Below are 26,428 nucleotides of genomic sequence, written 5' to 3' on the forward strand. Positions count from 1 at the left end.
GAGAGCAGGGTCCCCGGCTGGGGTGACCAATCAGGTTGGGGCCGGGGGTGGGACTAACGCCGGAGAGTCACAAAAGAAAGCAAGTGACCGGTGGGAATCGGTCACTTGGGTCTCCAGGGTAACGGCTTTCTAGGAGGGAGGAGGAGGAGGAAGGTCAGGCCAGAGTGGCCTTCTGAGCCACAAAGGGACACCAGGGCATATGTAGCAAAGAAAATAGGGAATAGATTGGGCATAGAAACTGCGATAATAACAACTTTGGTATTTGTTCAGCACCCACTGTGTGCTAAGCGCTGGGGTAGATACAAGATAATCAGGTCCCACAAGGGGCTCACAGTCTAAGAAGGAGGGACAACAGGCACCGAATCCCCCTTTTAGACCGTGAGCCCACTGTTGGGTAGGGCCTGTCTCTATATGTTGCCAACTTGGACTTCCCAAGCGCTTAGTACAGTGCTCTGCACACAGTAAGCGCTCAATAAATATGATTGATGATGATGATTTGGCAGATAGGGGAGCGGAGGCACAGAGAAGTTCAGTGACTTGCCCAAGGTCACACGGCAGGTGAGAAGCAGTGGATAGAGCACGGGCCTGGTCGGAAGGACCTGGGTTTTCACTGTGACTCTGCCACTTGCCTGCTGTTCAACCTTGGGCAAGTTACTTAATTTCTTTGTGCCCCAGTTATCTCATCTGTAAAATGGGGATTAAGATTGCGAGCCCCACGTGGGACATGGACTGTGTCCATCCTGATTAGCGGGTATCTACCCCAGCACTTTGTTCAGTGCCTGGCACATAGTAAGCACTTAACAAATACCATGATTAAAAAAAAACAAACCCACAAAAAATGGCGGTCGAGTCAGGATTCGAATCCAGGTCCATTTTTTCCATTAAGCCATGCTGCATCCTATGGCGGTGGTTATTTGCCACTATAGGTGATTTTGGATGGTCCCCAGTGTCTGGTATTGCAGAATGTATTACCCAGCAAACTGGGGTGGGGAGAAAAATTACTCTGTGTGAGATTTTTATTTCTCAAATATCAGGAAATAAGAAGAGAAACTTGGCAATGAGGCCAAATCTTGAGTGCTAGGCCGGGAAACATCCAAATGAAGCAGCGTGGCTCAGTGGAAAGAGCCCGGGCTTTGGAGTCAGAGGTCATGGGTTCAAATCCCGGCTTGGCCACTTGTCGGCTGTGTGACTTTGGGCAAGTCACTTAACTTCCCTGGGCCTCAGTTCCCTCATCTGTCAAATGGGGATTAAGACTGTGAGCCCCCCGTGGGACAACCTGATCGCCTTGTAACCTCCCCAGTGCTCAGAACAGTGCTTTGCACATAGTAAGCGCTTAATAAATGCCATTATTATTATTATTATTATTGTTATTATTGGGTAGGGACCGTCTCTATATGTTGCCGACTTGTACTTCCCAGGCGCTTCGTACAGTGCTCTGCACGCAGTAAGCGCTCAATAAATACGATTGAATGAATGAAGGAATGTTCATTCAATCGTATTTATTGAGTGCTTACAGTGTGCAGAGCACTGTACTAAGCGCTAACTATGTGGCAAGCACCGTACTAAGCTCTGGGGTAGATACAAGCCAATCAGGTCCCACATGGGGCTCACAGTCTATGCGAGAGGGAGACCAGGTATTGAGTCCTCAGTTTGCGGATGAGAGAACTGAAGCATTACCCAGGGTCACACAGCAGACAGCCTTTGGAAGGTATAATGATCTTTAAAATGAATATATGAAAAAGGACTGGGGGAGTTCACACCTTACTAAACTAATTGGTTGCTGTACTAAATCATTTAGGGAGCCCAGTTAAATGCTGTCCTTCAGTCAATCAATAATATTTACTGAGTGCTGAATGTGGGCAGAGCACTGTACTGAGTGCTTGGGAGAGTACAATATAACAATAGACACGTTCCCTGCCCACAACAAGCTTACAGTCTAGAGGACAAGCTTGCGGTCTAAAGCCCCTTTGGCTCTAGAGTGCAATAATGCTAAAAAAAATGAAACATTTTTCATTTCTTCTAAGTTTCCTTTTCCCAGACCAAGCTGAAACAGCAGGAGGGCAGCAAGCAGGGTAAATCCCTCTTTTTCTTTTGATCTCTTTATCCCTCCACCCCAATGGCCTAGCTCAGGAAAGCAGGACTGGAAAGGGGCAGGGGCTTTCCAGGGAAAAGTGTGGATCCCCTTTCCCATGTTTCCTGGTTAGCAAGGAGCAGGGTGTTAAGTTGTTCGTGTTTGCACTGGTTTTACCAGCGTTTACCTATAAAAGAGAAGAGAAGCCCTCTTTGGTCCAAGCCCCAGGAATAGGAAGCATGAGGGCAGCAGGCAAGGTAAGATGCTTTTCTGCTTGTTTGCTTTTGACTTCTTTGTCCCTGTACTGCTTAATTCCAGCTAAGGGTTCCCCTGCCCCAGGTAGTTTGTGTGTCTAAACTACAGTGGGACATAAATTCCTCAGATCAAATTCATTTGCTGCTTCCTTCCTCTCACTAGTCCCAAGGCGAATTTTGATGACCAGATCTCTTTGATTGCCAATATTTTGTACATTGAATTAGAGTCTCACTCAACACTAGTGAATCCAGGCAACAGGAAGGCAATAGCGGGATTAAGTCATTTCTCACTTTTATATTTTCTCCACTAGCCTGACCCAGAAAAGGGGGCTTCAGGAAAATTCTGGTTCTTTTGCTCCTCCCAAGGAGGGGGCAGAATGTGGGTTTTTAAATTTTTTCATCCTTCTTCACTATCTACAAATGGCAATTCCATATCTGACAGGGACAGTGTGTGCCAAAGGCAGAATTTGCTTGTTGTCAGGGGGCTGGCCGGCCGGCCATGTTGATAGTACAACGCTTGGGTGAGCTTGATGAAGAATGGCTCCTATAGATGGATCTGTTTGCACACTATTAAAGTAGATTTTTTTTTTCAGATTGGTTCAGATTCAGAGGGGGAGTAGTTTCTCAGTTGGAAATTTGTTAGAAGTGACATTCTGGCCCCCACCCACAGCCTCCTTAAGCACCCACCCTGCTTTACATCCATTTTGTTTTTTATATGTCTTTCACTTTTCTCCTGGTTTTCACAAGAAAGAGGAAAATGCCTTCCAACCTCTAGACTGTAAGCTTGTTGTGGGCAGGGAATGGGTCTGTTTACTGTTAGTACCGTGCTCTCCAAAAAGCATGGTTACAGTGCTCTGCACATAGTACGCGCTTAATAAATACGATTGACTGACTGACTAAATTCCTGTGAATAGCTCATTCAGCGATGACTTACCAAATGAGTGAAGCCAATATCTAATGCTGTAGAGATCTTCTGTTTCGGTGCTTGCGTTTTATCTCCCTATCAACAGCGTGGCTTAGTGGGAGTCAGAGGTCATGAGTTCTAATCCCTCCTCTGCCACTTATCTGCTGTGTGACTTAACTTCTCGGGGCCTCAGTTACCTCATCTGTAAAATGGGGATTAAGACTGTGATCCCCTCACGGGACAATCGGCTTACCTTGTATCTATCCCAGTGCTTAGAACAGTGCTTGGCACATAATATGTGCTTAACAAATACCATAATAATAATAGTTATTACCAGATGCACTTCTAGGCTCAAGGGGACTTGGTGAGACAGTGTGATGGGCTCGAGGCAAACTATCACCCCTAATTCAAAAATAACTCAAGCTGCTAACCTTTCCTTTCTAACCTCAGGCACTGGGTAGGGACCATCTCTATATGTTGCCAACTTGTACTTCCCAAGCACTTAGTACAGTGCTCTGCACATAGTAAGCGCTCAATAAATACGATTGAATGAATGAATGGGCAACTGCTCACCAACAGTAACTCTATCAATAGTGTTTATTGTGCACTTACTCTGTACATTGTACTGTGCTTGGGAGGATATAATAATGCATGTAAAAACTATTCTCAAGACGCTTACACTCTAGTAGGGGAGAGAGATATTAGACTAAAGAAAATGCCTTTTCTCTAACCATTGGGGCTTGAAAAATACTCACCTGAATGGCAGGGAGGCAAAGTAAGGTTAACTACCTCTCTCGTAATAACAATTAATTATGGTATTAAGCTCTTACTATGTGCCAAGCACTGTACTAAGCATTGGGGTAGATCAAGTTGGACATAGGTTCTGCCCCCCTCCGTGGGGTTCACAGTCTAAGTAGGAGAGACAAAATAATTGGAAGTGCACAAGAGGTTCTCTCTTAAAGACACTCACATTCATGGAATCGGTCTCACCGCTGGCAGCAGCATCTCTGAAAGGACAACTTCTACCTTTCCTTTCCTGGAGAGGGAAAAATCAATCAATCAATCAATCAATCGTATTTATTGAGCGCTTACTATGTGCAGAGCACTGTACTAAGCGCTTGGGAAGTACAAATTGGCATCACATAGAGACAGTCCCTACCCAACAGTGGGCTCACAGTCTAAAAGGGGGAGACAGAGAACAGAACCAAACATACCAACAAAATAAAATAAGTAGGATAGAAATGTACAAGTAAAATAAATAAATAAATAGAGTAATAAATATGTACAACCATATATACATATATACAGGTGCTGTGGGGAAGGGAAGGAGGTAAGACGGGGGGATGGAGAGGGGGACGAGGGGAGAGGAAAGAAGGGGCTCAGTCTGGGAAGGCCTCCTGGAGGAGGTGAGCTCTCAGCAGGGCCTTGAAGGGAGGAAGAGAGCTAGCTTGGCGGATGGGCAGAGGGAGAGCATTCCAGGCCCGGGGGATGACGTGGGCCGGGGGTCGACGGCGGGACAGGCGAGAGCGAGGTACAGTGAGGAGATTAGTGGTGGAGGAGCGGAGGGTGCGGGCTGGGCAGTAGAAGGAGAGAAGGGAGGTGAGGTAGGAGGGGGCGAGGTGATGGACAGCCTTGAAGCCCAGGGTGAGGAGTTTCTGCTTGATGCGCAGATTGATCGGTAGCCATTGGAGGTTTTTGAGGAGGGGAGTAATATGTCCAGAGCATTTCTGGACAAAGATAATCCGGGCAGCAGCATGAAGTATGGATTGAAGTGGAGAGAGACACGAGGATGGGAGATCAGAGAGAAGGCTAGTGCAGTAGTCCAGACGGGATAGGATGAGAGCTTGAATGAGCAGGGTAGCAGTTTGGATGGAGAGGAAAGGGCGGATCTTGGCAATGTTGCGGAGCTGAGACCGGCAGGTTTTGGTGACGGCTTGGATGTGAGGGGTGAATGAGAGAGCGGAGTCGAGGATGACACCGAGGTTGCGGGCTTGTGAGACGGGAAGGATGGTAGTGCCGTCAACAGAGATGGGAAAGTTAGGGAGAGGACAAGGTTTGGGAGGGAAGACAAGGAGCTCAGTCTTCGACATGTTGAGCTTTAGGTGGCGGGCGGACATCCAGATGGAGATGTCCTGAAGGCAGGAGGAGATGCGAGCCTGGAGGGAGGGGGAGAGAGCAGGGGCAGAGATGGAGATCTGGGTGTCATCAGCGTAGAGATGATAGTTGAAGCCGTGGGAGCGAATGAGGTCACCAAGGGAGTGAGTGTAGATTGAGAACAGAAGGGGACCAAGCACTGAACCTTGGGGAACCCCCACAGTAAGAGGATGGGAGGGGGAGGAGGAGCCTGCAAAAGAGACTGAGAAAGAACGACCGGAGAGATAAGAGGAGAACCAGGAGAGGACGGAGTCAGTGAAGCCAAGGTCAGATAACGTGTTGAGGAGAAGGGGGTGGTCCACAGTGTCAAAGGCAGCTGAGAGGTCGAGGAGGATTAGGACAGAGTATGAGCCGTTGGATTTGGCAAGCAGGAGGTCATTGGTGACCTTTGAGAGCGCAGTTTCCGTGGAATGAAGGGGACGGAAGCCAGACTGGAGGGGGTCGAGGAGAGAGTTGTTGTTGAGGAATTCTAGGCAGCGCGTGTAGACAACTCGTTCAAGGAGTTTGGAAAGGAATGGTAGGAGGGATATGGGACGATAACTAGAAGGTGAGGTGGGGTCAAGAGAGGGTTTTTTTAGGATGGGAGAGACATGGGCATGTTTGAAGGCAGAGGGGAAGGAACCAGTGGAGAGTGAGCGGTTGAAGATGGAAGTTAAGGAGGGGAGAAGGGATGGAGCGAGAGATTTCATAAGATGAGAGGGAATGGGGTCAGAAGCACAGGTGGCCGGAGTAGCACTTGAGAGGAGGGAGGAGAGTTCCTCTGAGGATACTGCTGGGAAGGATGGGAGAGTAGCAGAGAGTGTTGAGAGCCGGGGGGTTGGAGAAAGGGGGGAAGAGACTTTGGGGAGGTCGGACCTGATGGATTTAATTTAAATTAATTTAATTTAAATTAATTTAATTTAAAGATTTAAAGAGAACTGAAAGACAGAAGTGACAGGTCAGGCAATGTCCTGGGTTAATCAGATGTCATGCCAAATTGATCACATACTTAAAAAAAAAAACCCACAAACTAATGTACCAAGTTTTAACTCATTCCTGGAATTTTAAGGCATCTTTCAATCCATCAATCAGTGGTATTTATTGAGCACTTACTACGTGCTTGGGAGAGTACAACGGAATTAGCAAACACATTCCTGGCCCATAATGATTATTATTATTAGCATTATTTGAGGGCTGGGGCGAGGATTAACTTTTGTCGTTACTCTCTGCTCTCACCTCCCTTGGCTAATATTCAAACTGTTTTACCGCTGGTTTGGTAGGGTCAAGTGAGAGAAGGTGATTTCATCCTGAGGAAAGGAAACCTGGCAGGGAGAAAGGAAAACTAAGGCATGTAGTCTTATGTACACCTATTTGTTTCGTTTTGCTGTTTATCTCCCACTTCTGGAGTGAGAGCTCGTTGATGGGTAGGGACTGTCTCTATATGTTGACGAATTGTACTTTCCAAGTGGTTAGTCCAGTGCTCTGCACACAGTAAGCGCTCAATAAATATGGCTGAATGAATGAATGTACATATCTGTCATTCATTTGTTTTTATGAACATCTCTCTCCCTCTATCAATCAATGGTATTTGAGTTCTTACTATAATAGCAATAATAATAATAATAACAATAGTATTGGTTAAGCACTTACTATGTGCCAAGCACTGTTTTAAGCACTGGGGTAGATACAAGGTAGTCACGTTGACCCACGTGGGGCTCACATTCTCCATCCCCATTTTACAGATGAGGTAACTGAGGCCCAGAGAAGTGAAGTGACTTGCCCAAGGTCACAGAGCAGACAAGTGGCAGAGCCACCCATGACTTTAATCCTCTAGTCCTAACATAGTAAGCGCTCAATAAATATCACTGATTGATTCCGTTGTCAGGTAGGGACCGTCTCTCTGTGTTGCCGACTTGTACTTCCCAAATGCTTAGTCCAGTGCTCTGCACACAGTAAGCGCTCAATAAATACGATTGATTGAATGAATGATTCACTGCCCAAAGAGATACAGCAGACAAACGGGGATTAGAACCCGTTCTAGGTTAGAACAGTGCTTTGCACATAGTAAGCGCTTAATAAATGCCATCATCATTATTATTATCATCTGTAAAATGGGGATGAAGACCGTGAGCCCCCGGGAGACAACCTGATTACCTTGTCACCTCCCCAGCGCTTAGTGCTTTGCACATAGCAAGTGCTTAATAAATGCCAGCATTATTATAATTATCTGTAAAATGAGGATGAAGACTGTGAGCCCCCCGGGGGACAACCTGATTACCTTGTTACCTCCCCAGCGCTTAGAACAGTGCTTTGCACATAGTAAGCGCTTAATAAATAAATAATTAATAAATAAAATTAATAAATGCCATTATTATTATTATTATTATTATTATCTGTAAAATGGGGATTAAGACTGAAAACCCCCGGGAAACAACCTGATTACCTTGTTACCTCCCCAGCGCTTAGAACAGTGCCTTGCACATAGTAAGCGCTTAATAATTAATTAATTAATTAATACAATTAATAAATGCCATCACTATTATTATTATTATCTGTAAAATGGGGATTAAGACTGTAAACCCCCGGGGGACAACCTGATTACCTTGTTACCTCCCCAGCGCTTAGAACAGTGCTTTGCACACAGTAAGCGCTTAATAAATAAATAATTAATTAATAAAATTAATAAATATTATTATTATTATTATTATTATTATTATTATTATTATTATTATTATCATCTGTATAATGGGGATGAAGACTGTGAGCCCGCCGTGGGACAACATGATTACCTGATTAGCTTGTTATCTCCTCAGCGCTTAGAACAGTGCTTTGCACATAGCAAGCGCTTAATAAATGCCATCATTATTATTCAATGATTAACAATCAATTCAATTATGACATAAATACTGAATACCAAAATATGAAAATATTAAGCTAATACTGTATTCAATTGAATATTGAAATGTGTGTGTGAAATATACACACATCATTAATCAAATAAATTTAACATAATGAAAATTGATACAATTAATCAATTAATTAAATGAAATAGAGTAATATATATATATGTACAATGGGGGTGGTTCCGATTCGCCCTGTCTAATAGTTGCAAGATAAAAGGGACCCCGGGGCCTCGCCCAAATAAAAAGCAGGCTCGGCCGCGGGGAGAAGGCCGCAGGTTGTGAGGTAAACGGCCGTTAGGCCCCGCCCACCAACGCTAGGCCACGCCCCCTAGACACGAGGCCACGTCCATCACAAGTAGGCCACGCCCACCAAGCGCTAAGCCATGCCCATCACGCCAAGCACGCACACGCGCTAAGTCACGCCCACCACGCCAGCACACGCCTACTGACGTCATTCCACGCCCCCGTCCGCGTTCACCTCCCAGCTCGCGACCCGCCCACCCGGAGAGGAAAGACCCTCAGTCGCCGTTTCGCAACGGTACATTCGCGTCGTCCCGACCCACGGTTTAGTCCCGACTAGGCCTTAAAAAAAAGCCTGAATTCTAGCTGAGTGAACGGAAATGAAATTTCTCCTCAGGAGAAATTTTCCCTTGTTCTTCCCGGCGGGTTTCTCGCGCCCCCGGGCCGTGACGAATCGGGGGGCCGCTGCAGAGGCGTGAGGAGGCGGACGACGACGACGACGCCGCCATTGCTGTCAGGGAGGCCTGTGGTGAGTCAGGGCGGCCGAGTCGGGAGGGGAGGAGGGAAGGGGGACATTTGGAAAGAGCCCGGGCTTGGCAGTCAGAGGTCATGGGTTCAAATCCCGCCTCCGCCAACTGTCAGCTGGGTGACTTTGGGCCAGTCACTACCCTTCTGTGGGCCTCAGTTCCCTCATCTGGAAAATGGGGATGAAGCCTGTGAGCCCCCCGAGGGACCACCTGATCACCTTGTCACCTCCCCAGCGCTTAGAACAGTGCTTGGCACATAGTAAGCGCTTAACAAATGCTGTTTTTTTCCCCTCTGTGCCTCAGTGACCTCATCTGTAAAATGGGGATGAAGACTGGGAGTCCCACGTGGGATAACCTGATCAACTTGTATCCCCCCCCCCCCCCCCATGGCGCTTAGAACACAGTGCTTTGCACATATTAGGTGCTTAAATACCATCATTATTATTATTATTAACGGTGCTTGGCACATAGTAAGCGCTAAACAAGTGCCATCATCATCATCCCCATTTTCCAGATGAGGTCACGGAGGCCTAGAGAAGTGAGTTGCCCAAGGTCACCCAGCCGACTAATAATAATGATGACATTCGTTAAGTGCTTATTATGTGCCAAGCACTGTATCAATCCCAGCGCTTAGAACAGTGCTTGGCACACAGTCCTCTGGGCCTCAGTTCCCTCATCTGTAAAATGGGGACTGTGAGCCCCACCTGGGAAACCCCGATTACCTTGTATCTTAGAGAAGCAGCGTGGCTTCGTGGCAGGAGCCCGGGCTTGGGAGTCAGAGGTCATGGGTTCTAATCCCGACTCGGCCACTTGCCTGCTGTGTGACCTTGGGTAAGTCACTTAACTTCTCTGAGCCTCAGTTACCCCGTCTGTCAAATGGGGACTAGGACTGTGAGCCCCACAAGGGAAAACCTGATTACCTTGTAATCAGCGCTTGGAACAGTGCCTCGCACATAGCGTTTAACAAATGCTATTATTATTATTATTGTTTTATCATTATTATTATTATTATCCCAGCGCTTAGAACAGTGCTGGGCACATAGTAAACGCATAACAAATACCATCGTTGTTATAATTACCACCCTAGCGCTTAGAACAGTGCTTGGCACATAGTAAGCGCTTAATAAATACCATCATTATTATTATTATCACCCAGCGCTTAGAACAGTGCTTGGCACATAGTAAGCGCTTAACTAATACCATCATCATTATTATTATTATTTAATCGACGCCCCGTCTGTCTGGCCACTACCTGGACCCTTGGGAATCTGCAGCCATGTTAGTCAGGGGACCTGGGTTTTTATCCCTTTTTGTCTACTATATCTCTTTGGGCAGTGAATCAATCAGTGATATTTACTGGGCGCTTACTCTGTGCAGAGCGCTTGGGTGAGTACAATACCCCAACATACCTAGTACCATAATTATTATAATACAGCTGAATAATAATAATGGCATTTATTAAGGGGACACATTCCCTGCCCTTAACGAGTTGACAGTCTAGAGGCCAAATCGTTTAACTCATATCCATAATTCATTTCTCTACCCCTCTGACTGTAAAATCGTTGAGGGCACGGGGCATGTCGGCTAACTCTTTTGTATTATACTCTCCCAACCGCTTAGTACACTGTTTAGTACAATAGAGATTGATTGATATCTGCTATTTATTTATATTAATGTCTACCTCCTCACTCGCCATACTCCCTTTTCCCTTTTGACTCATTCAAAATCAAAGCAACAGACGAGTGGCAGAGGCAGGATTAGAACTCAGGTCTCTGCACTCCTTACCACACTGCCTTCCCCTATCCCTAATGTACTTTAATGTTTGTCTCTGCTGTAGACTGTAAACTCTTTGTGGGCAGCAATCACGTCTACCACCTCTGTTATATTGTACTTTCCAAAGCTCCAATGCTGTGCACTTAGTAAATGCCCAATTAATAATAATAATTATGGTGTTTATTAAGCCCTCAATATGTGGCAAGCACTGTACTAATTGCTGGGGTGGATACAAACAAATTGGGCTGGACACAGTCCCTGACCCACGTGGGGCACAGTCGCAATCCCCATTTTATAGTTGAGGGAATTGAGGTCCAGAGAAATTAAGTGACTTGCCCAAGGTCACACAGCAGACATACGGTGGAGTGGGGATTAGAACCCATGACCTTCTGACACCCAGGCCTGGGCTCTCTCTACTAGGCATGCTGCTTCTCATTGATTGCTTGCTTGCTTGATTGATTGCTGGAACTTTTCTTGCTTTTTCCGACCTATGGGAATGGGAGTTCAGCATTTCCTCTGGGATGAGTGTAGTAGCTTGGATTTTTAGAAGGTGGGTTGTAAACTCATACTGTCCGATAGATGAATTTGGGATCCTCAGTTGTGCCTACCAGCAATAGTCCTCTCAATCAATGGTATTTATTGAGCGCTAACTGTGCACTGAACTAAGCACTTGGGAGAGTACACTGTAACAGAAATCCAGAGAGTTGCCAGAGCGGAAAGTGGGAATTGTCAACTGGAGGCAGGGCCCGGTGTGGAAACAGAAGTACCACTCTTTCTGTGCCCAGACTTACCTCATCTGTCCCATGCAATAAATACGATTGATGATGATGATGATGATGCAGCGGCAGCCCTGAGAGACCCCACTGTCCAGGAGCTGCCTGGAGTGTCCCGTCGTGGCAGCCACTGAATTTGGATGTAGAGAGAGACTTTTTTTAATGGCATTTGTCTATTTTTTAAGGGTATTTATTGAGGGCTTACTATGTGCAGGGTCCTGTACTAAGCCCTTGGGAGAGTACAATACAAGGTAGCAGACACGTTTGCTGCCCATAACGTTGTTAAGTGCTCACCATGTGCCGGGTACTGTACTAAGTGCTGGGGTTGTTACAAACTAATTAGGTTGGACACAGTCCCTGTCCCACGTGGGGCTCACCATCCTAATCCCCATTTTACAGATGAGGGAACTGAGGCCCAGGGAAGTTGGATGGCTTGCCATTTAAGGTAATTTAACAAATACCATAAAGAATTATGTGCATTTAGGCATGAACTGGTTACCAGGCAGAGCGAGTCAATTATAGAGCCAGCAGATTGGTCCCAGCCATTTAAAACTGGGCCTTGCCAGAACCAGGCCAGCGATTTAAATTGCACCACTTTGCTGCAGCCGTGTGAAGGCTTGGGTTTCCTTAAGATAACCTACTCATTGTATCCTGTTCTCACCTCTGCGGCCCCCAACCTCATGTCGTAGTTTTCCCCCGGCTTGGACCTCCCTCCTCCTTCATTTAACAGAACACAACTCTCACTCTCTTCAGAAATCACTGGGGACCATTCCTGAATAATCTCTAATCTTCCCAACTACCATCTCAGCCCTTCCTCCTCGCCACACCTCCATAACACAGGTGTAGTATCCTAGCAAACCTTAGTACTCCTCTCAACTGTAATTCAGGTGTCAGTCTCCCCCGATAGACTGTAAGATTCTTGAGGGGCGGGATTGTGTTCTCTGATTCTTTTGTACTCTGGATTCAGTAGATGCTATTGATGGATTGCTGTTGTTTCCCAAAACAAATTCAGAGTGTGAGTTCCTTGTAGGACAGGGATTGTATCCAACCTAATTCACCTGTATCTACGCCAGCACTTAGAACTGTGTTTGACACGCAGTAAACACGTAACAGATACCATGCGGGAAAAAAAATCTGGATTTTACTCCTCTGTCGTCGTGACAGAGCATTAGCTACTAACCCCAGCGTCCGTAAAAAACCTACAGTCCTTAAGTGTTCTTGCCGTTCTGTGCTTTTACTAGAGAATGAGTGAGTGGATGCCCATAGCTAAGGACTATGATCCTCTCAAAGCCGGGAGCATCGATGGCACAGATGAAGAGCCTCATGATCGGGCCATTTGGAGGGCAATGCTGGCCCGCTACATCCCCAACAAAGGAGTAACCGGAGACCCTCATCTCACCCTTTTTGTGGGCCGACTGAATTTACAGACAACGGAGGAGAAATTGAAAGAAACCTTTTCCAGATATGGGGACATCAGGAAGCTGCGCCTGGTGAGGGATATAGTCACCGGCTTCTCCAAACGCTACGCGTTCATTGAGTATAAAGAGGAGCGTTCCTTACTGAAGGCTTACAGAGATGCCAACGGTCTGGTTATTGACCAGCATGAGATCTTCGTGGACTACGAACTGGAAAGAACCCTCAAGGGGTGGATCCCCAGGAGACTCGGTGGAGGGTTTGGAGGAAAAAAAGAATCGGGGCAGTTGAGATTCGGAGGACGCGATCGACCTTTTCGGAAGCCCATCAACTTGCCCGTTTTGAAAAATGACTTCTATGGAGACGGACAGCGGGAAAGGGGGAGCAGGGGGGAGAGGGGGGAAAGGTCGCGATCCCGGGAGAGAACCTGGGACTGGAGGAGTAGGGAGAGGGACCACGAGAGAGGTCGAGAGAAGAGATGGCAAGAAAGGGAGCCACCGAGGACCTGGGGAGAAAGCGACAGGGAAAGAGAAAGGGACTCCAAAGAGGATAGAAGCAGAGGGAGAGAGAGGAGGGAGAGAGACAGGAAAGAGAGAGAGAGAGACAGAAGCAAGGAGAGAGAATCGAGAAAGCAAAGAGATGACCATAGGTAAGCATAAGGAGAGAGAGCAGGGGGCTAGGAAGGACTCTCCCCAGAGTGTAAAGCAAATAGTTTAATAAAAGTGTTCGATGGATGTTTCCACTCTCTTTTGGTGTTCTTTCTAATGTGATGACAGTAGTAAAGTTGGACATGTGAGCTGGTTGCATCTTTCCAAAGCATAAGAGGAAGATTTTTTTTTGCTTTTAATGGTATTTTTGCCAGGCACCGTGCTAAGCGCTGGGGTAGAAACAAGCTAATCAGGCTGGACATTGTCCTATGTGGGGCTCACGATCTTAACCCCCATTTTACAGATGAGGTAACTGAGGCACAAAGAAGTTAAGTGACTTGCCCAAGATCACCCAGCAGGCAAGTGGCAGAGCCGGGATTAGAACCCAGGTTCTTCTGACTCCCAAGCCCACGCTGTATCCACTAGGCCACGCCGCTTCCGACATCTGCCCGAAAAGGAGACTTCTCTAGTTCTCTGTCACCGTACTTGTTGGGTTTGGTAATACAGTAGTTACATTTTCTTCTCCCAGTTAAAAGTATCCGTTTCACATTAAATATTTTGACCTAAGAAGTCGGTGTCATTTTCAGCCTGCAAAACCCACATCATCTTTATACCTTCCCACAACGGAAATGGGATGGAAATGTAAATCTGAATGAAATGTTCAGAGAAGCAGTTGACAAGAGAAAGGAGCAGAGACTTGCATGGATACACCAGGACGGGAAGACCAACCACTTGTCCCCCTCCCAAACTGACAGGATGGGGTCTGTCTGTGGCTTGGGCCAGGTAAACTGCAGGTTTTTCTTGTCACCTGATTACTGGCAAAAGGGAGACAGAAGATCACCCGTAGCACGCGACAGACTCAGGGGCAGAGTGATGAAGCTGTATGTTGCCAATTTGTACTTCCCAAGCGCTTAGTCCAGTGCTCTGCACACAGTAAGCGCTCAATAAATACGATTGAATGAATAAATGAAGCTGAGGCTAGGAGGGGAAGAAGGAAAGGGTGGTGTGGCAGGCTTGACCATAGCATAGTCCTGGATTTTACTTCACGCTAGTTCTCCTCAGGGCAGTAGTAGCCACTCTAGCAGTCATAGACTGTGAGCTTGTTGTGGGCAGGGATTGATTGTCTCTCATTGTCTTGTACTTTCCCAAGCGCTTACTACAGTGCTCTGCACAGTGCTCAATAAATATGATTCAATGAATGAATATTCCCACGTCCTGCCACTAATTATAATAACCACGATATTTGTTAAATGCTTACTATGTGCCAGGCACTACACTAAGGGCTGGGGTAGATACAAGCTAATCGGGTTGGATGCAGTCCCTGTCCTACACAGTCTTAATCCGTATTTTAGAGATGAGGTAACTGACGCCCAGAGAGGTCAAGTGATTTATTCAAGATCACACAGCAGACAGGTGGCAGAGTCGGGATTAGAAACTGGGTCCTTTTGATTCCCAGGCCTGTGCTCTATCCATTTGGCCACTCATCTGAAACTCTGCTGCAAGTTCTTGGGGGCAGGAATTCAGGCCTTTAACAAAGAAGGACTTCAAAAATCATAGTAATAATAATGATGTTATTTGTTAAGTGCTTCCTACAGGCCTATTCTAAGTGCTGGGGTAGATACAAGGTAATCTGATGTCCCATATGGGTTTTATAGTCTTAATCCCCATTTTACAGAAGAGGCAACTGAGGCACAAATAAGTTAACTGGCTTGCCCAAGGTCACACAGCAGGAACCTGTGACTTAGACTGGGAAATTTATGAGCTAAAGGCTACCATTGTCCAATATCTTTTTTTTTTTTTTTTGCTAGTATTTAAAATTGAAAACCAGCCTGCTGTTCCACCATTTGTCTGTGTGTCCGTCGTTGGGCAAATCACTTCTCTGTGCCTCAGGTCCTTACGTTATCTGTAAAATGAGGATTAAGAGTATGAGTCCTTTGTGGGACAGGGACTGTGTCCAACCTGATCAACTTTGGTCTACCCCAGCACTTAGTACAGTGCCAGGCACATAGTAAGTGCTTACTAAATACCACAATTATTATTATTGACTGGAGACTTACCCTTCAAAATAGTATAAAGTGCTAGCCATGCTCTATCCACTAGGCCATCCTGCTTCTCCAAAGCTGACCCTCTCACTTGTAGGAGGTCAGCACTTCTCCTTTTCTGCAAATCACTGTAGGATTTTATCATAATGATGCTCATTTCCTACATCCTTATATAAAGAACAGCACTGACCTGGTGTATGAAGAGATACCACCTTAGAAGGACTTTAGCAATGACCGTGCTATTTCTGAGGTAATTTACCATTGCGGGAATCTCCCTTTCAGCATCTGAGAAGGGAAGATTCATTCAGTCGTATTTACTGAGTGCTGTGTGCAGAGCACTGTACACTTGGAGAGAGTAAAAGAGAGTAAAAGATGACACAATCCCTGCCCACAAGGAGCTTACAATCTAGAGGGAGGGGAAAGGGTGGGGGGACTGTGTCCAACCTTACCCCAGTGCTTAAAACAGTGCCTGGCAAATGGTAAGCACTTAACAAATATCATTAAAAAAAGGATAGTACAGTGCTTAGCAAATACTGTAAAAGTGCACAGGTGATTTGGGTGTGTGTGAATAGTGGTGAAATGAGAGAATAATCAATTACACATTTGTTAACATTGATTCAAGGGGTTCTGCTTGGGTCAGTTCTGTTTCCCATCTATTCCTTCCTTTCCTCTACTTGAAAATAGGGGGTGAAAAGGACTTTAACAACCTTAAAGTCTCTAGTTTCTCTTTGTACTGGGCTTATGCGATAGCATTTTTCTTTTTTACATCAAGCCAAGGTTCCTCCCAGGTTGATCGACAGAATAATTCCAAAACTTCAGTTCACTGTGGGAAGGGAAAGTGTTTACCGACTCGATTGCGTTGTACTTTCCCAGATGGTTAGTCACCCTCTCACCGTGGCACGTGGAGAGTTTCCCGTACTCTACTAGTCTCGGCTACAGGAGGGAGAGTCAAGCAGAGGCCTACCCATCCCATTCCTAGCTTGGGCAGCGGCTGGCGAGTGGAGGGCAATCAGTGCTTTGCACATAGTAAGCGCTTAATAAATGCCATCATTATTATTATTATTATCGCTACAAGTCAAAACTCACCTCTACTGGCCAGCAGCAGCGTGGGAGAGAGTCGAGGGAGGAGACACAAGGTTACTGCGTGGAAGGCGGCGATGGTCAACCACTTGCTTATTTTTACCAAGAAACCCCACTGGATACACTCCCAGAACAACTGCAGATGGAGACCGTCCATGGAGTCACTCTGGGTCACAGAAAATGACTCAACAGTGCTCCGCACACCGTAAGTGCTTAATAAATCATCGCTGTTGATGGCGATCGATAATTGCCAGATCTTTACGTTCTCTAACACATCTGGAATCCCCAGCAAAGAGATCCTGGGCCGTAGGGCAACGTGCTCTTTGCCAGAAATCACAAGGGAGACTCAATCCGTTCAGTTCCAAGATTTAAGAACTGCAATTGAAAATTGAGCTAAAACATCAAGCCACAGGCAAATTGTTAATCATGGAAACATAATCGATCCTTCGTGGGAGACGGGGGTGTAAGAGGGGTTTTCAGGACCGTTACACCTACCTGATGGTAATACCAGAAGCTGTTTTAAATTAGAAAATGCTAGTGCTTTGAACTTCACGATCAAACTGAAAGACCTGGGAGAGATCAGCCGAAACTGGCTGTTTTGCAGTGCTGCAGGATGGCTGTGAACTGAGTTTCAGACTGTGAAAAGTTTCAGACTTTTAGACTGTGAGCCCACTGTTGGGTAGGGACTGTATATGTTGTCAATTTGTACTTCCCAAGCGCTTAGTACAGTGCTCTGCACATAGTAAGCACTCAATAAATACGATTGATGATGATGAGTTGACTCTGGAGAGTAACCCTAGGCCTATCTCCGTGTACTAAAGGCTCCTCAAACACTGAGCCCAATGTGGGACAGGGACAGTGTCCGACCTGGTTAGCATGATTATAATAATAACCATAATAATAATTCTGGTATTTGTCCTCTGTTCCTCCTCCCCTCTCCATCTCCTTACTCCCTTCCTCTGCTCTATCCCCTTCCCCATCCCACAGCACTTGTGTATATTTGTGCATTTTTATTATGCAATTTATTAATGATGTATAAATATAATCCTGTTTATCTATTTTGATGCTACTGATGCTTGTCTACTTGTTTTGTTGCCTGTCTCCCCCTTCTAGACTGTGAGTCCGTTGCTGGGTAGGGACCGCCTCTATATGTTGCCAACTTGTACTTCCCAAGCGCTTAGTCCAGTGCTCTGCACACAGTAAGCGCTCAATAAATACGATTGAATGAATGAATGAATGGGTAGGGATTGTCTCTATCTGTTGGCAAACTATACTTTCCAAGCGCTTAGTACAGTGCTCAGTAAACGCGATTGAATAATAATAATAATAATGATGATGGCATTTATTAAGCGCTGACTATGTGCAAAGCACTGTTGTAAGTGCTGGGGAGGTTACAAGGTGATCAGGTTGTCCCACGTGGGACTCACAGTCTTAATCCCCATTTTACAGATGAGGTAACTGAGGCACAGAGCTGTTAAACCCGAAGTCACACAGCGGAAAAGTGGTGGAGCTGGGATTAGGACCCAGGACCTCTGACTCCCAAGCCCGGCTGCTTCTAGATACAGCACAGGCCTGGGAATCAGAAGATCATGGGTTCTAATCCCTGCTCTACACTTGTCTGCCGTGACCTTGGGCAAGTCACTTCTCTGGGTCTCAGTTCCCTCATCTGTAAAAGGGGTACTAAGAGAGTGGGACGGGGACTGTGTCCAACCCAACTATCTCGTAGCTACTCCAGCGCTTAGTGCCTGGTACACAGTAAGCGCTTAAATAATAATAATAATGATAATGACGGTGTTTGTTAAGCGCTTACTATGTGCAAAGCACTGTTCTAAGCGCTGGGGGGATACAAGGAGATCAGGTTGTCCCACGTGGGGCTCACAATCTTAATCCCCATTTTACAGATGAGGTAACTGAGGCACAGAGAAGTGAAGTGACTTGCCCAAAATAACATTATCATTACACAAAAAATCAGGTTGGACACAGTCCTTGTCCCCCAAGGCGCCCAAACTGTTAAAGTTTCACCAGTGTAGGATGGTTTCCTACACTCGAATTTCCCACAGCCCTTGGGACTCCTGTGCTTATGCAGCAAACCCGTCCCCCCCAGCCCTCCTCCATCTCTCCTTCTCCAAGCATGAGTCCACGATCCACTTTGGATCCAGCCTGGATTCCTTTCCGATCCGATCCAAACGGGGTCTCTGTGGCGGGAGGTTGTTTGTCTTTATTTTGGTTGTTTTTGTTGTCTATCTCCCCCTTCTAGACTGTGAGCCCATTGTTCGGTAGGGACCGTCTCTATATGTTGCCGACTTGTACTTCCCAAGCGCTTAGTACAGTGTTCTGCACACAGTAAGCGCTCAATAAATACGACTGAATGAATGAATAGTCCTAAATCCCCATTTTACAAATGAGGCAACTGAGGCCCAGAGACGTGAAGTGACTTGCCCAAGGATCAAACCCAGTGCTGAGAACAGTGCTTGACACACAATCTTCTAGACTGTGAGCCCGTTGTTGGGTAGGGATTGTCTCTGTTGCTGAACTGTACTTTCCAAGGGCTTAGTACAGTGCTCTGCACACAGTGAGTGCTCACTAAATATGACGGAATGAATGAATAGTAAGCGCTTCTCAAAAACTACAGTCTTAACCGTCATCACCTCCACCTTGCCACCCACCCTCCCTTTAAAAAAAAAAAGTTTATTTTAAATAGGGGAGAAATCATGATAGCTCTAATTCAGAGACAACATGCGAAGTTTAAACTACCTCATTTAGTATTTTTTTTTGTTAATACTGCATAAGTCATAGCAAAATCCAAGGCACACTCACCTTGTACATAAGTATCTACATGCTTTAGGCACTATAAATAACAAGGTGCAATATACAACCCCCGGCTCGCGAATGGCTGCCTCCAATTTCTAGGTTTCCGTATTGTACGTCTCTGTTGAATTTCTGCTGCTTTGTCTGACGGGAACAACATAGCGTTGCCTACCCTGGTATTGTCAGCCCGGGCGTATCTTACCAAGCAACAGTTTCCTTTGTTATAGTCCCCCCAAAATCACCCGGAAAATGTCTAACAGAGCTCCCGGAAAACCGGCACCCCATTCTTCCCCTCAAGTTTTACGTAAAATAGGTAACAAAAAGTCTTCACAAATACATTCTGTAGACTGCAAAAGAAATCATAGTAGCATTCATCATTTTTGGTTTCTAAAGAAGCTCGGGTTACTGACATTAATGCGGACGTCAGGCCATAGACCATTAGGTTTAAGTACACACCCTCCGGACCGTAGCGTCGTCTACTAGAAACTGTGATACCCCGGGCTATAAATAACGGTTATCGCAGTCAGGAGTTTGTTTTTGGGACGGCTGTCGCCAAGTAAACAACTCGACTGCGAGCATCCCTTTCGGGAAGCAGATCTGAAACACAACCTCGGAGGTGCGCGAGGCAGACGGGACTTGCGGCTGCCGGGACTTGGAACAGAAGCTCGTTGTTCTTAGGGTGTTCGGGTTTAATGTGGTAAGCAGGTTGTCACATGGCTTTAAGTCACAGGTGCTGCAGTGCTTCTTGGCCTTGTTCAGTGTAGCTGTCTTCCCTGTTGGAGTCTGCCCACTGGCCAAAGGACTCCTGGAAGTGAACGTTTCTCTGGGCGTTAGCCAGGCGCTTTTTATCTCGTGAGAAGAAACTAAACCTTTGGAGAGAGAAAGTGGGGTGGGGGGGAAAGAAGTTAGCACTTGCCCATCTTAACACCTTGGATGTGGCCAAGCCAGGGGAAACAGCGGCAAACCGAAAAGCAAGTCGACTTCAATTTGTAACAGAAAAAGTTGAAGTCTGACGAGCTGCTTATAAAAGTTATTCCAAGTGAAGCAGCTGGGGACCGTGGGTGGAATTTAGTCATGTTACTGTCGGAAACAAAATGACTAAAACTCCATGGGCGGGTGGAAAGGTGATTGATCTCAACTAGTCAAGACATGTTTTCTTGTTAGTAGTTGAAATAAAATGCTATTAAGATGGAAATCAAAAGCCCTGAAGCACATCTTCACATTAGCAGTGCAGAAATGAATAAAGGGTGCAAATCATTTGAAGCCTTTAAAACCAAAGTAGGTTTTGAAAAATCGACGGGATTCATAATTTCAATACTTGAGATGGGTCCCTAAACAGGAGCCGCTAGGTAAGTGTGTTGTTACAACACACTGAATGCTGAAACATGAAAACAACACTGAAAACAACTGAATGCTCACCATGATCGTAGCTGTTGAATGGATGAGAAAATTAGTAGAAAACTGGAGTTTTCTTGGGAGATGGCCCGTTTAAAAATGGACCTCAGTAACCCTGGCCCTCGTTAATTTTTTTCCTTTCCCCACATTGTGTCTCCCCCTCACCCCCGCCATCTCCTGTAGCATTTTAGCCTCCCGTCTTAATAATAACAACAACTGTGGTATTTATTAAGCGCTTACTATGTGCCAGGCACTGTACTAAGCGCTGGGGTGGGTACAAGCAAATCGGATTGGACACAGTCCCTGTCCCACGAGGGGCTCACAGTCTTGATTCCCTTTTTTACAGATGAGATAACTGAGGCCCAGAGAAGTAAAGTGACTTACCCAAGGTCACACAGCAGACAAGTGGCGGAGCCGGGATTAGAACCCATGGCCTTCTGCTTCCCAAGCCCGTGCTCTCTCCACTATGCCAGGCTACTACTGACTACCCCCCAATTATTTATGGGCATGTTCTCCCCCCAACTGCCTTTCAAACTAGTTCTGCACCACCTCAAGGTGCTCCTTGTTCCTTCTTTCCCAGTTTTTGTTACACTGGATCCTAATTTCTTAATTTATTAGGAGGGAAGCAGTTCAATATGGCTCTACTAATTATGGTTCAGAAGTCCAGGCCCTGAGGCAGTGGGGGAGATAAAGAGGCTATTTTCTATCATCTATTTGACATTAACCAGTCAAGGGTGTCCCCCGTACCAGTGGAAATGAGAGCTTATTAAATTGGGACTGGACTTCACGTCTGTTTGCTCTCCGCACAGATATCAGGGACAAGGGTAGCATTTAGAAGTCTGTCCCCTTTGCACTTACTTTGGGGGCATTTTTCTCCTAGCCTTAACCTTGAAAACCCATTCCTTAAAGACCTAACGCAATTCCTCTGGTGGTTCACCATTAAATTCAGTAGCCAGCGGGCTCCAAGATATCACTGTCTTGGTAAATGTTTTACTTTTACTCTCTGCTATTACTGCTGTTGTTACAAAGTCACTCTGCATTAATGTGACAGTAGTCTTTGTTTCTAAAGGGCCTCCCAAACCTGGCTTAAAAATGGCATTTCTTGCCTTTCTTTTCATTTCTGTTATCTGCACGGCTTCCTGGGCTCTTGGCAGTTTGATTTTCCAAGGAGTTAAAGGTACCAGCTCTTCAACATCATACAGAATACATTAGCAATAATCAACTTGCTAGAAGAACAAAGATGTAGTTGACCAGCATTACGCTTTCCTTTCTATATAATTCTCTCCGACGGGACGGAGGTCCCAAAACCAAGGTGGGTGTAACGGACCCTGAAGAGAAGTACGAGCCCCCCTCACCGCCACTGTACTGAACGATTCCCACAAGGAGGTTTAGGAGGCAGTAGCTTGGGTAGAAAGGCAGGGTTAGTGACACGCAGGCATCGGTGACTACTGACCCGTCACTTAAGGAAACTTCTTTACTGGATCATGGATAGGTTGGTTTACAGTGGAAACAGAAAGACAAAAGAATTATCTATGAGGGAGCCATGAATTATGAGGAACGATGCTGATGGCGGGCATTCCGATTGGCACTCTCCAAATCGCGGCTATTTGAGAGGCGTCCCTCGGCCGGCCAGTTAGGATGCAGAGCGCAGAGGCGAGCACGCAAGCCATGCGGAAATTAAGACAACGAAACCAGCCCCGTCGAGCCCAGACATTCGAAAGGCGAAACGAAAGTGTGCCTACAAAGGAAACAAGTCTTCTGACAGGCTGCAAAGTAGGGTCATCTAGAATCAATCCAGCTGCTACCATTGGCATTATGGCTGTAAAGATCCTGGTCAGAGAAGTACAGATAGAGAAATAAAAGATGGGGTTTAAGAGATAAAGGCATTCCCAACAGACAGGCAAACAAGATACAGAACCTTACCCTCAGGGATCGGTGGGTGACCACTACGGTAGTGGAGAGCCCGGTCAGAGGACCTGGGTTCTAATCCCGGCTCTGCTGCGTGTCTGCTGTGTGACCTTGGACGGGTCGCCCCACTTCCCTCTGCCTCAGTTACCTCAACTGTAAAACGGGGATTAAGACCGTGAGCCCCATGTGGGCCCAGCCTGATTGGCTTGTAGCTACCCTGGCGCTTAGTACAGTGCCCCGCTCATAGTCAGCGCTTAACAAGTACCATTTAAAAATAGTATTTTTTAAGTGTTTACTGCGTGCAGAGCACTGTACTTAGCACTGGGAAATAATGATAATGATGATGATGACATTTATTAAGCGCTTACTACGTGCAAAGCACTGTTCTAAGCACTGGACCACACAGGTTGGTCTGTGTCATCCAGTGGAAGAGAACTGGGGGATGGGGGCTCCTGAGGTTTTCATCGGGCCCCACACTTGGGGATAGGAAACGTTCTTAGGGGTTTTTTACAAATAGCCCTCATCTTCACCTGGACCATCGGTTGAGTGTTCCTAGGGTAGACAGATGATGATGACAGCACCTGTATATATGTTTGTACATATTTGTTACTCTATTTTACTTGTACATATCTATTCTATTTATTTTATTTTGTTAGTATGTTTGGTTTTGTTCTCTGTCTCCCCCTTTTAGACCGTGAGCCCACTGTTGGGTAGGGACTGTCTCTACATGTTGCCAATCTGTACTTCCCAAGCGCTTAGTACAGTGCTCTGCACATAGTAAGCGCTCAATAAATACTACTGTTGATGATGACAGGCTGAAAAAGGTTTTTTAGGACCCAGATATGTTTAACGGCCCTATGCCAGATGTTAGCTAGCTACCATTCATTCAGTCGTATTTACTGGGCGCTTACTGTGTGCAGTGCACTGTGCTAAGCACTTGGGAAGTGCTGTTCGGCAACAGAGACAATCCCTACCCAGCAACGGGGTAGAACACAGTCTAGAAATAATAATGATGATATTTGTTAAGCACTTACCATGTGCCACACAACACTGAATTTGTCCCAGAGAGCGGCCGGAGAACTGAAGATTGGTAAACTGAAACCTCCTCCCAGGAAGCCAGAAACACCGGGTGGGAGGGAAGAGGAATGACCGGAGGGGTGGAAGTTCTGTACTTTGCCGTCTCCGTTTACTAGTATTTCCGTCCTCCAGCTTCATCTAAGGATACGATCAAATATCGCCCCGCTCCCCTGAGCTTAAAGGTGCTGGGGGCTCTGGCACAGGGTGTAGGGAGAATAATAATAATGGCATTTACTAAGTGCTTACTATGTGCAAAGCACTGTTCTAAGCGCTGATGAGCCCAGCAGAGTCCCAAACAAATTAAACACCGGGTAGAAGAATTCGATACTCAAATTTTCCAGCAACTCAGCTTAGTAAGACTCAAAAACATTAGCTGGAGCTGGTGTGGACCCTGGATTTTTCCTTTTTTTTTCTTTAAAGATACTTGTTAAGCGCTTAATGTGTGCCAGGCACTGTGCTAAACACGGTGGTATATAGAAGATAATCAAGTTAGAGTTCCTGTCTCACATGGGGCTTACAGTCCAATCCGAGGGAGGAGGATTTAATCCCCAGTTTTCAGATGAGGTAACTGAGGCACAGAGAAGATTAAGTGACTTTCCCAAGGCCACACAGCAGACAAGAGGCAGGGCCAGGATTAGAACCCAGTTCCTCTGATTCCCAGGCCCATGCTCTTTCCACTAGGCCTCACTGCTCTCCGTTGGATTTTATGCTCGGAATTGCCTCCTAGGTGGCCTCGAATTCTGCCTGATTGATAGCTGCTATTGCAGCTGCTGCTTCTCGGAAGAATGGGGCAATCAATCAATCAGTCGTATTTATTGAGCGCTTACTGTGTGCACAGCACAGGACTAAGCGCTTGGGAAGTACAAGTTGGCAACATATAGAGCCAGTCCCTACCCAACAGTGGGCTCACAGTCTAAAAGGGGGAGACAGAGAACAAAACCAAACATACTAACAAAATAAAATAAATAGAATAGCACTTGGGAAGTACAAGTTGGCAACATCTAGAGACGGTCCCTACCCAACAGTGGGCTCACAGTCTAAAAGGGGGAGACAGAGAACAAAACCAAACATACTAACAAAATAAAATAAATAGAATAGATATGTACAAGTAAAATAGAGTAATAAATATGTACAAACATATATACATATATACAGGTATATATAGATATATATATATCTATATATACAGGGGCAGTCAGAGCAGAGCAACTCTCCCCAATTCCCTGAGCTTTGCGGACAGTTCTGAAGTTCTCCAGTAGCAGAAGTCTTGGGGATGAGGGACAGGGAAAGGACTGGATGCTCGTTATGGGCAGAGAATGCGTCTTTTATCTTGGACTCTCCCAAGCACTTAGTACAGTGCTCTGCACACAGTTAGTGCCCAATAAATATGATTGACTGACTGGAAAAGCCCAAAGTGCTCTCTGCCCATCAGGTGATCACAGTAACACCACGGTATCTTCAGCGTGTTTGGAGACACGATGACAAATACAAGACGGCAAAAATGTTTTACAAGATGGCAAAAATGTTCATCCTGCCCCATGAAGATTCAGGTGATTATATTTTTTTAAAACAAAAACAGAGATTGCATTTTTTTTCTAACACAAACACAGGTTTTCCCTCATGCAGCAATTACCAGTGTTTGACCAGTGGAGTAGAGATTACAGGTGGAGTCAAGGTTACAGATTTCATGCATTTTAGCCCCCTGGGGAGAATGAGCTGGTGAAAATTGGAGAGGTGATCACGTTTTTCAACGCTTCAGCCAACTCAATTATTTGAGGACCGTTTATGGGTTTTTCCTGCTCCTTCTCTTTTCGGATTTTTCACTGCACGGTAGCACTCTCTATCAAGAGGGTCAGGAGGGGAAATAAGAGGTGGAACCCCCACCCGATCTATTTAATAATTACGGTGCTTGTTAATCAATCGTATTTATTGAGCGCTTACTGTGTGCAGAGCACTGTACTAAGCGCTTGGGAAGGACAAGTTGGCAACATATAGAGACAGTCCCTACCCAACAATGGGCTCACAGTCTAAAAGGGGGAGAGCACTTACTATGTGCCAAGCACTGTTCTAAGTATTGAGGTAGATACAAGTTAATCAGGTTGGACACAGTCCCTGTCCCACATGGGGCTCATTAATCCCCATTTTACAGATGTGGTAACTGAGGCCTAGAGAAGTGAAGTGACTTGCCCAAAGTCACACAGCAGGCACGTGGCAGAGCCGGAATTAGAACCCAGGCCTGTTCTCTATCCTCTAAGCCACGCTGTTTTTCAATTTGGACCACGGCCAGCCTTCAGAAGGGGAAGGAAGCTGAAGTTTTTGGCCAAAATGAAGTTTTTATCCATTCATTCTGTCATTCAATTGTATTTATTGAGCGTTTACCGTTTGCAAGGCACTGTAGTAAGCTTGGGAGAGCACAACGTAGCAATAAACAGACACATTCCTAGTGGACTTAAGGTGCCCCCACTCTCCCAACCTCCACG

At 45.9% G+C, this 26,428-nt stretch overlaps 2 protein-coding genes across 2 annotated transcripts in view; one reads left to right on the forward strand and one right to left on the reverse strand.

The window, feature by feature from the left end:
• The first annotated feature begins 8,915 nt into the window (after window positions 1-8,915).
• SNRNP35 (small nuclear ribonucleoprotein U11/U12 subunit 35) lies at window positions 8,916-13,729 on the forward strand. Its single transcript, XM_038763947.1, has 2 exons — window positions 8,916-9,034; window positions 12,820-13,729. Exon 2 carries the CDS (start codon window positions 12,823-12,825, stop codon window positions 13,642-13,644), a length of 822 nt encoding a protein of 273 aa, XP_038619875.1. The 5' UTR covers window positions 8,916-9,034; window positions 12,820-12,822; the 3' UTR covers window positions 13,645-13,729.
• A 5,755-nt stretch (window positions 13,730-19,484) lies between these two features.
• The window catches only part of RILPL1 (Rab interacting lysosomal protein like 1), a 66,565-nt gene continuing 59,621 nt past the window's right edge, over window positions 19,485-26,428 (reverse strand). The window contains exon 7 of the mRNA XM_038763665.1: window positions 19,485-20,437. Coding sequence (XP_038619593.1) covers window positions 20,293-20,437 — 145 coding nt within the window. The 3' untranslated portion in view covers window positions 19,485-20,292. The remainder of the gene's footprint in view (window positions 20,438-26,428) is intronic.

The sequence above is a fragment of the Tachyglossus aculeatus genome, chromosome 21 (assembly GCF_015852505.1).
Source record: "Tachyglossus aculeatus isolate mTacAcu1 chromosome 21, mTacAcu1.pri, whole genome shotgun sequence".
NCBI lineage: Eukaryota > Metazoa > Chordata > Mammalia > Monotremata > Tachyglossidae > Tachyglossus > Tachyglossus aculeatus.

Excerpts from the sequence above, each read along its gene's own strand:
- SNRNP35 (XM_038763947.1), top strand. The coding sequence starts at position 12,823 with ATGAGTGAGTGGATGCCCATAGCTAAGGACTATGATCCTCTCAAAGCC.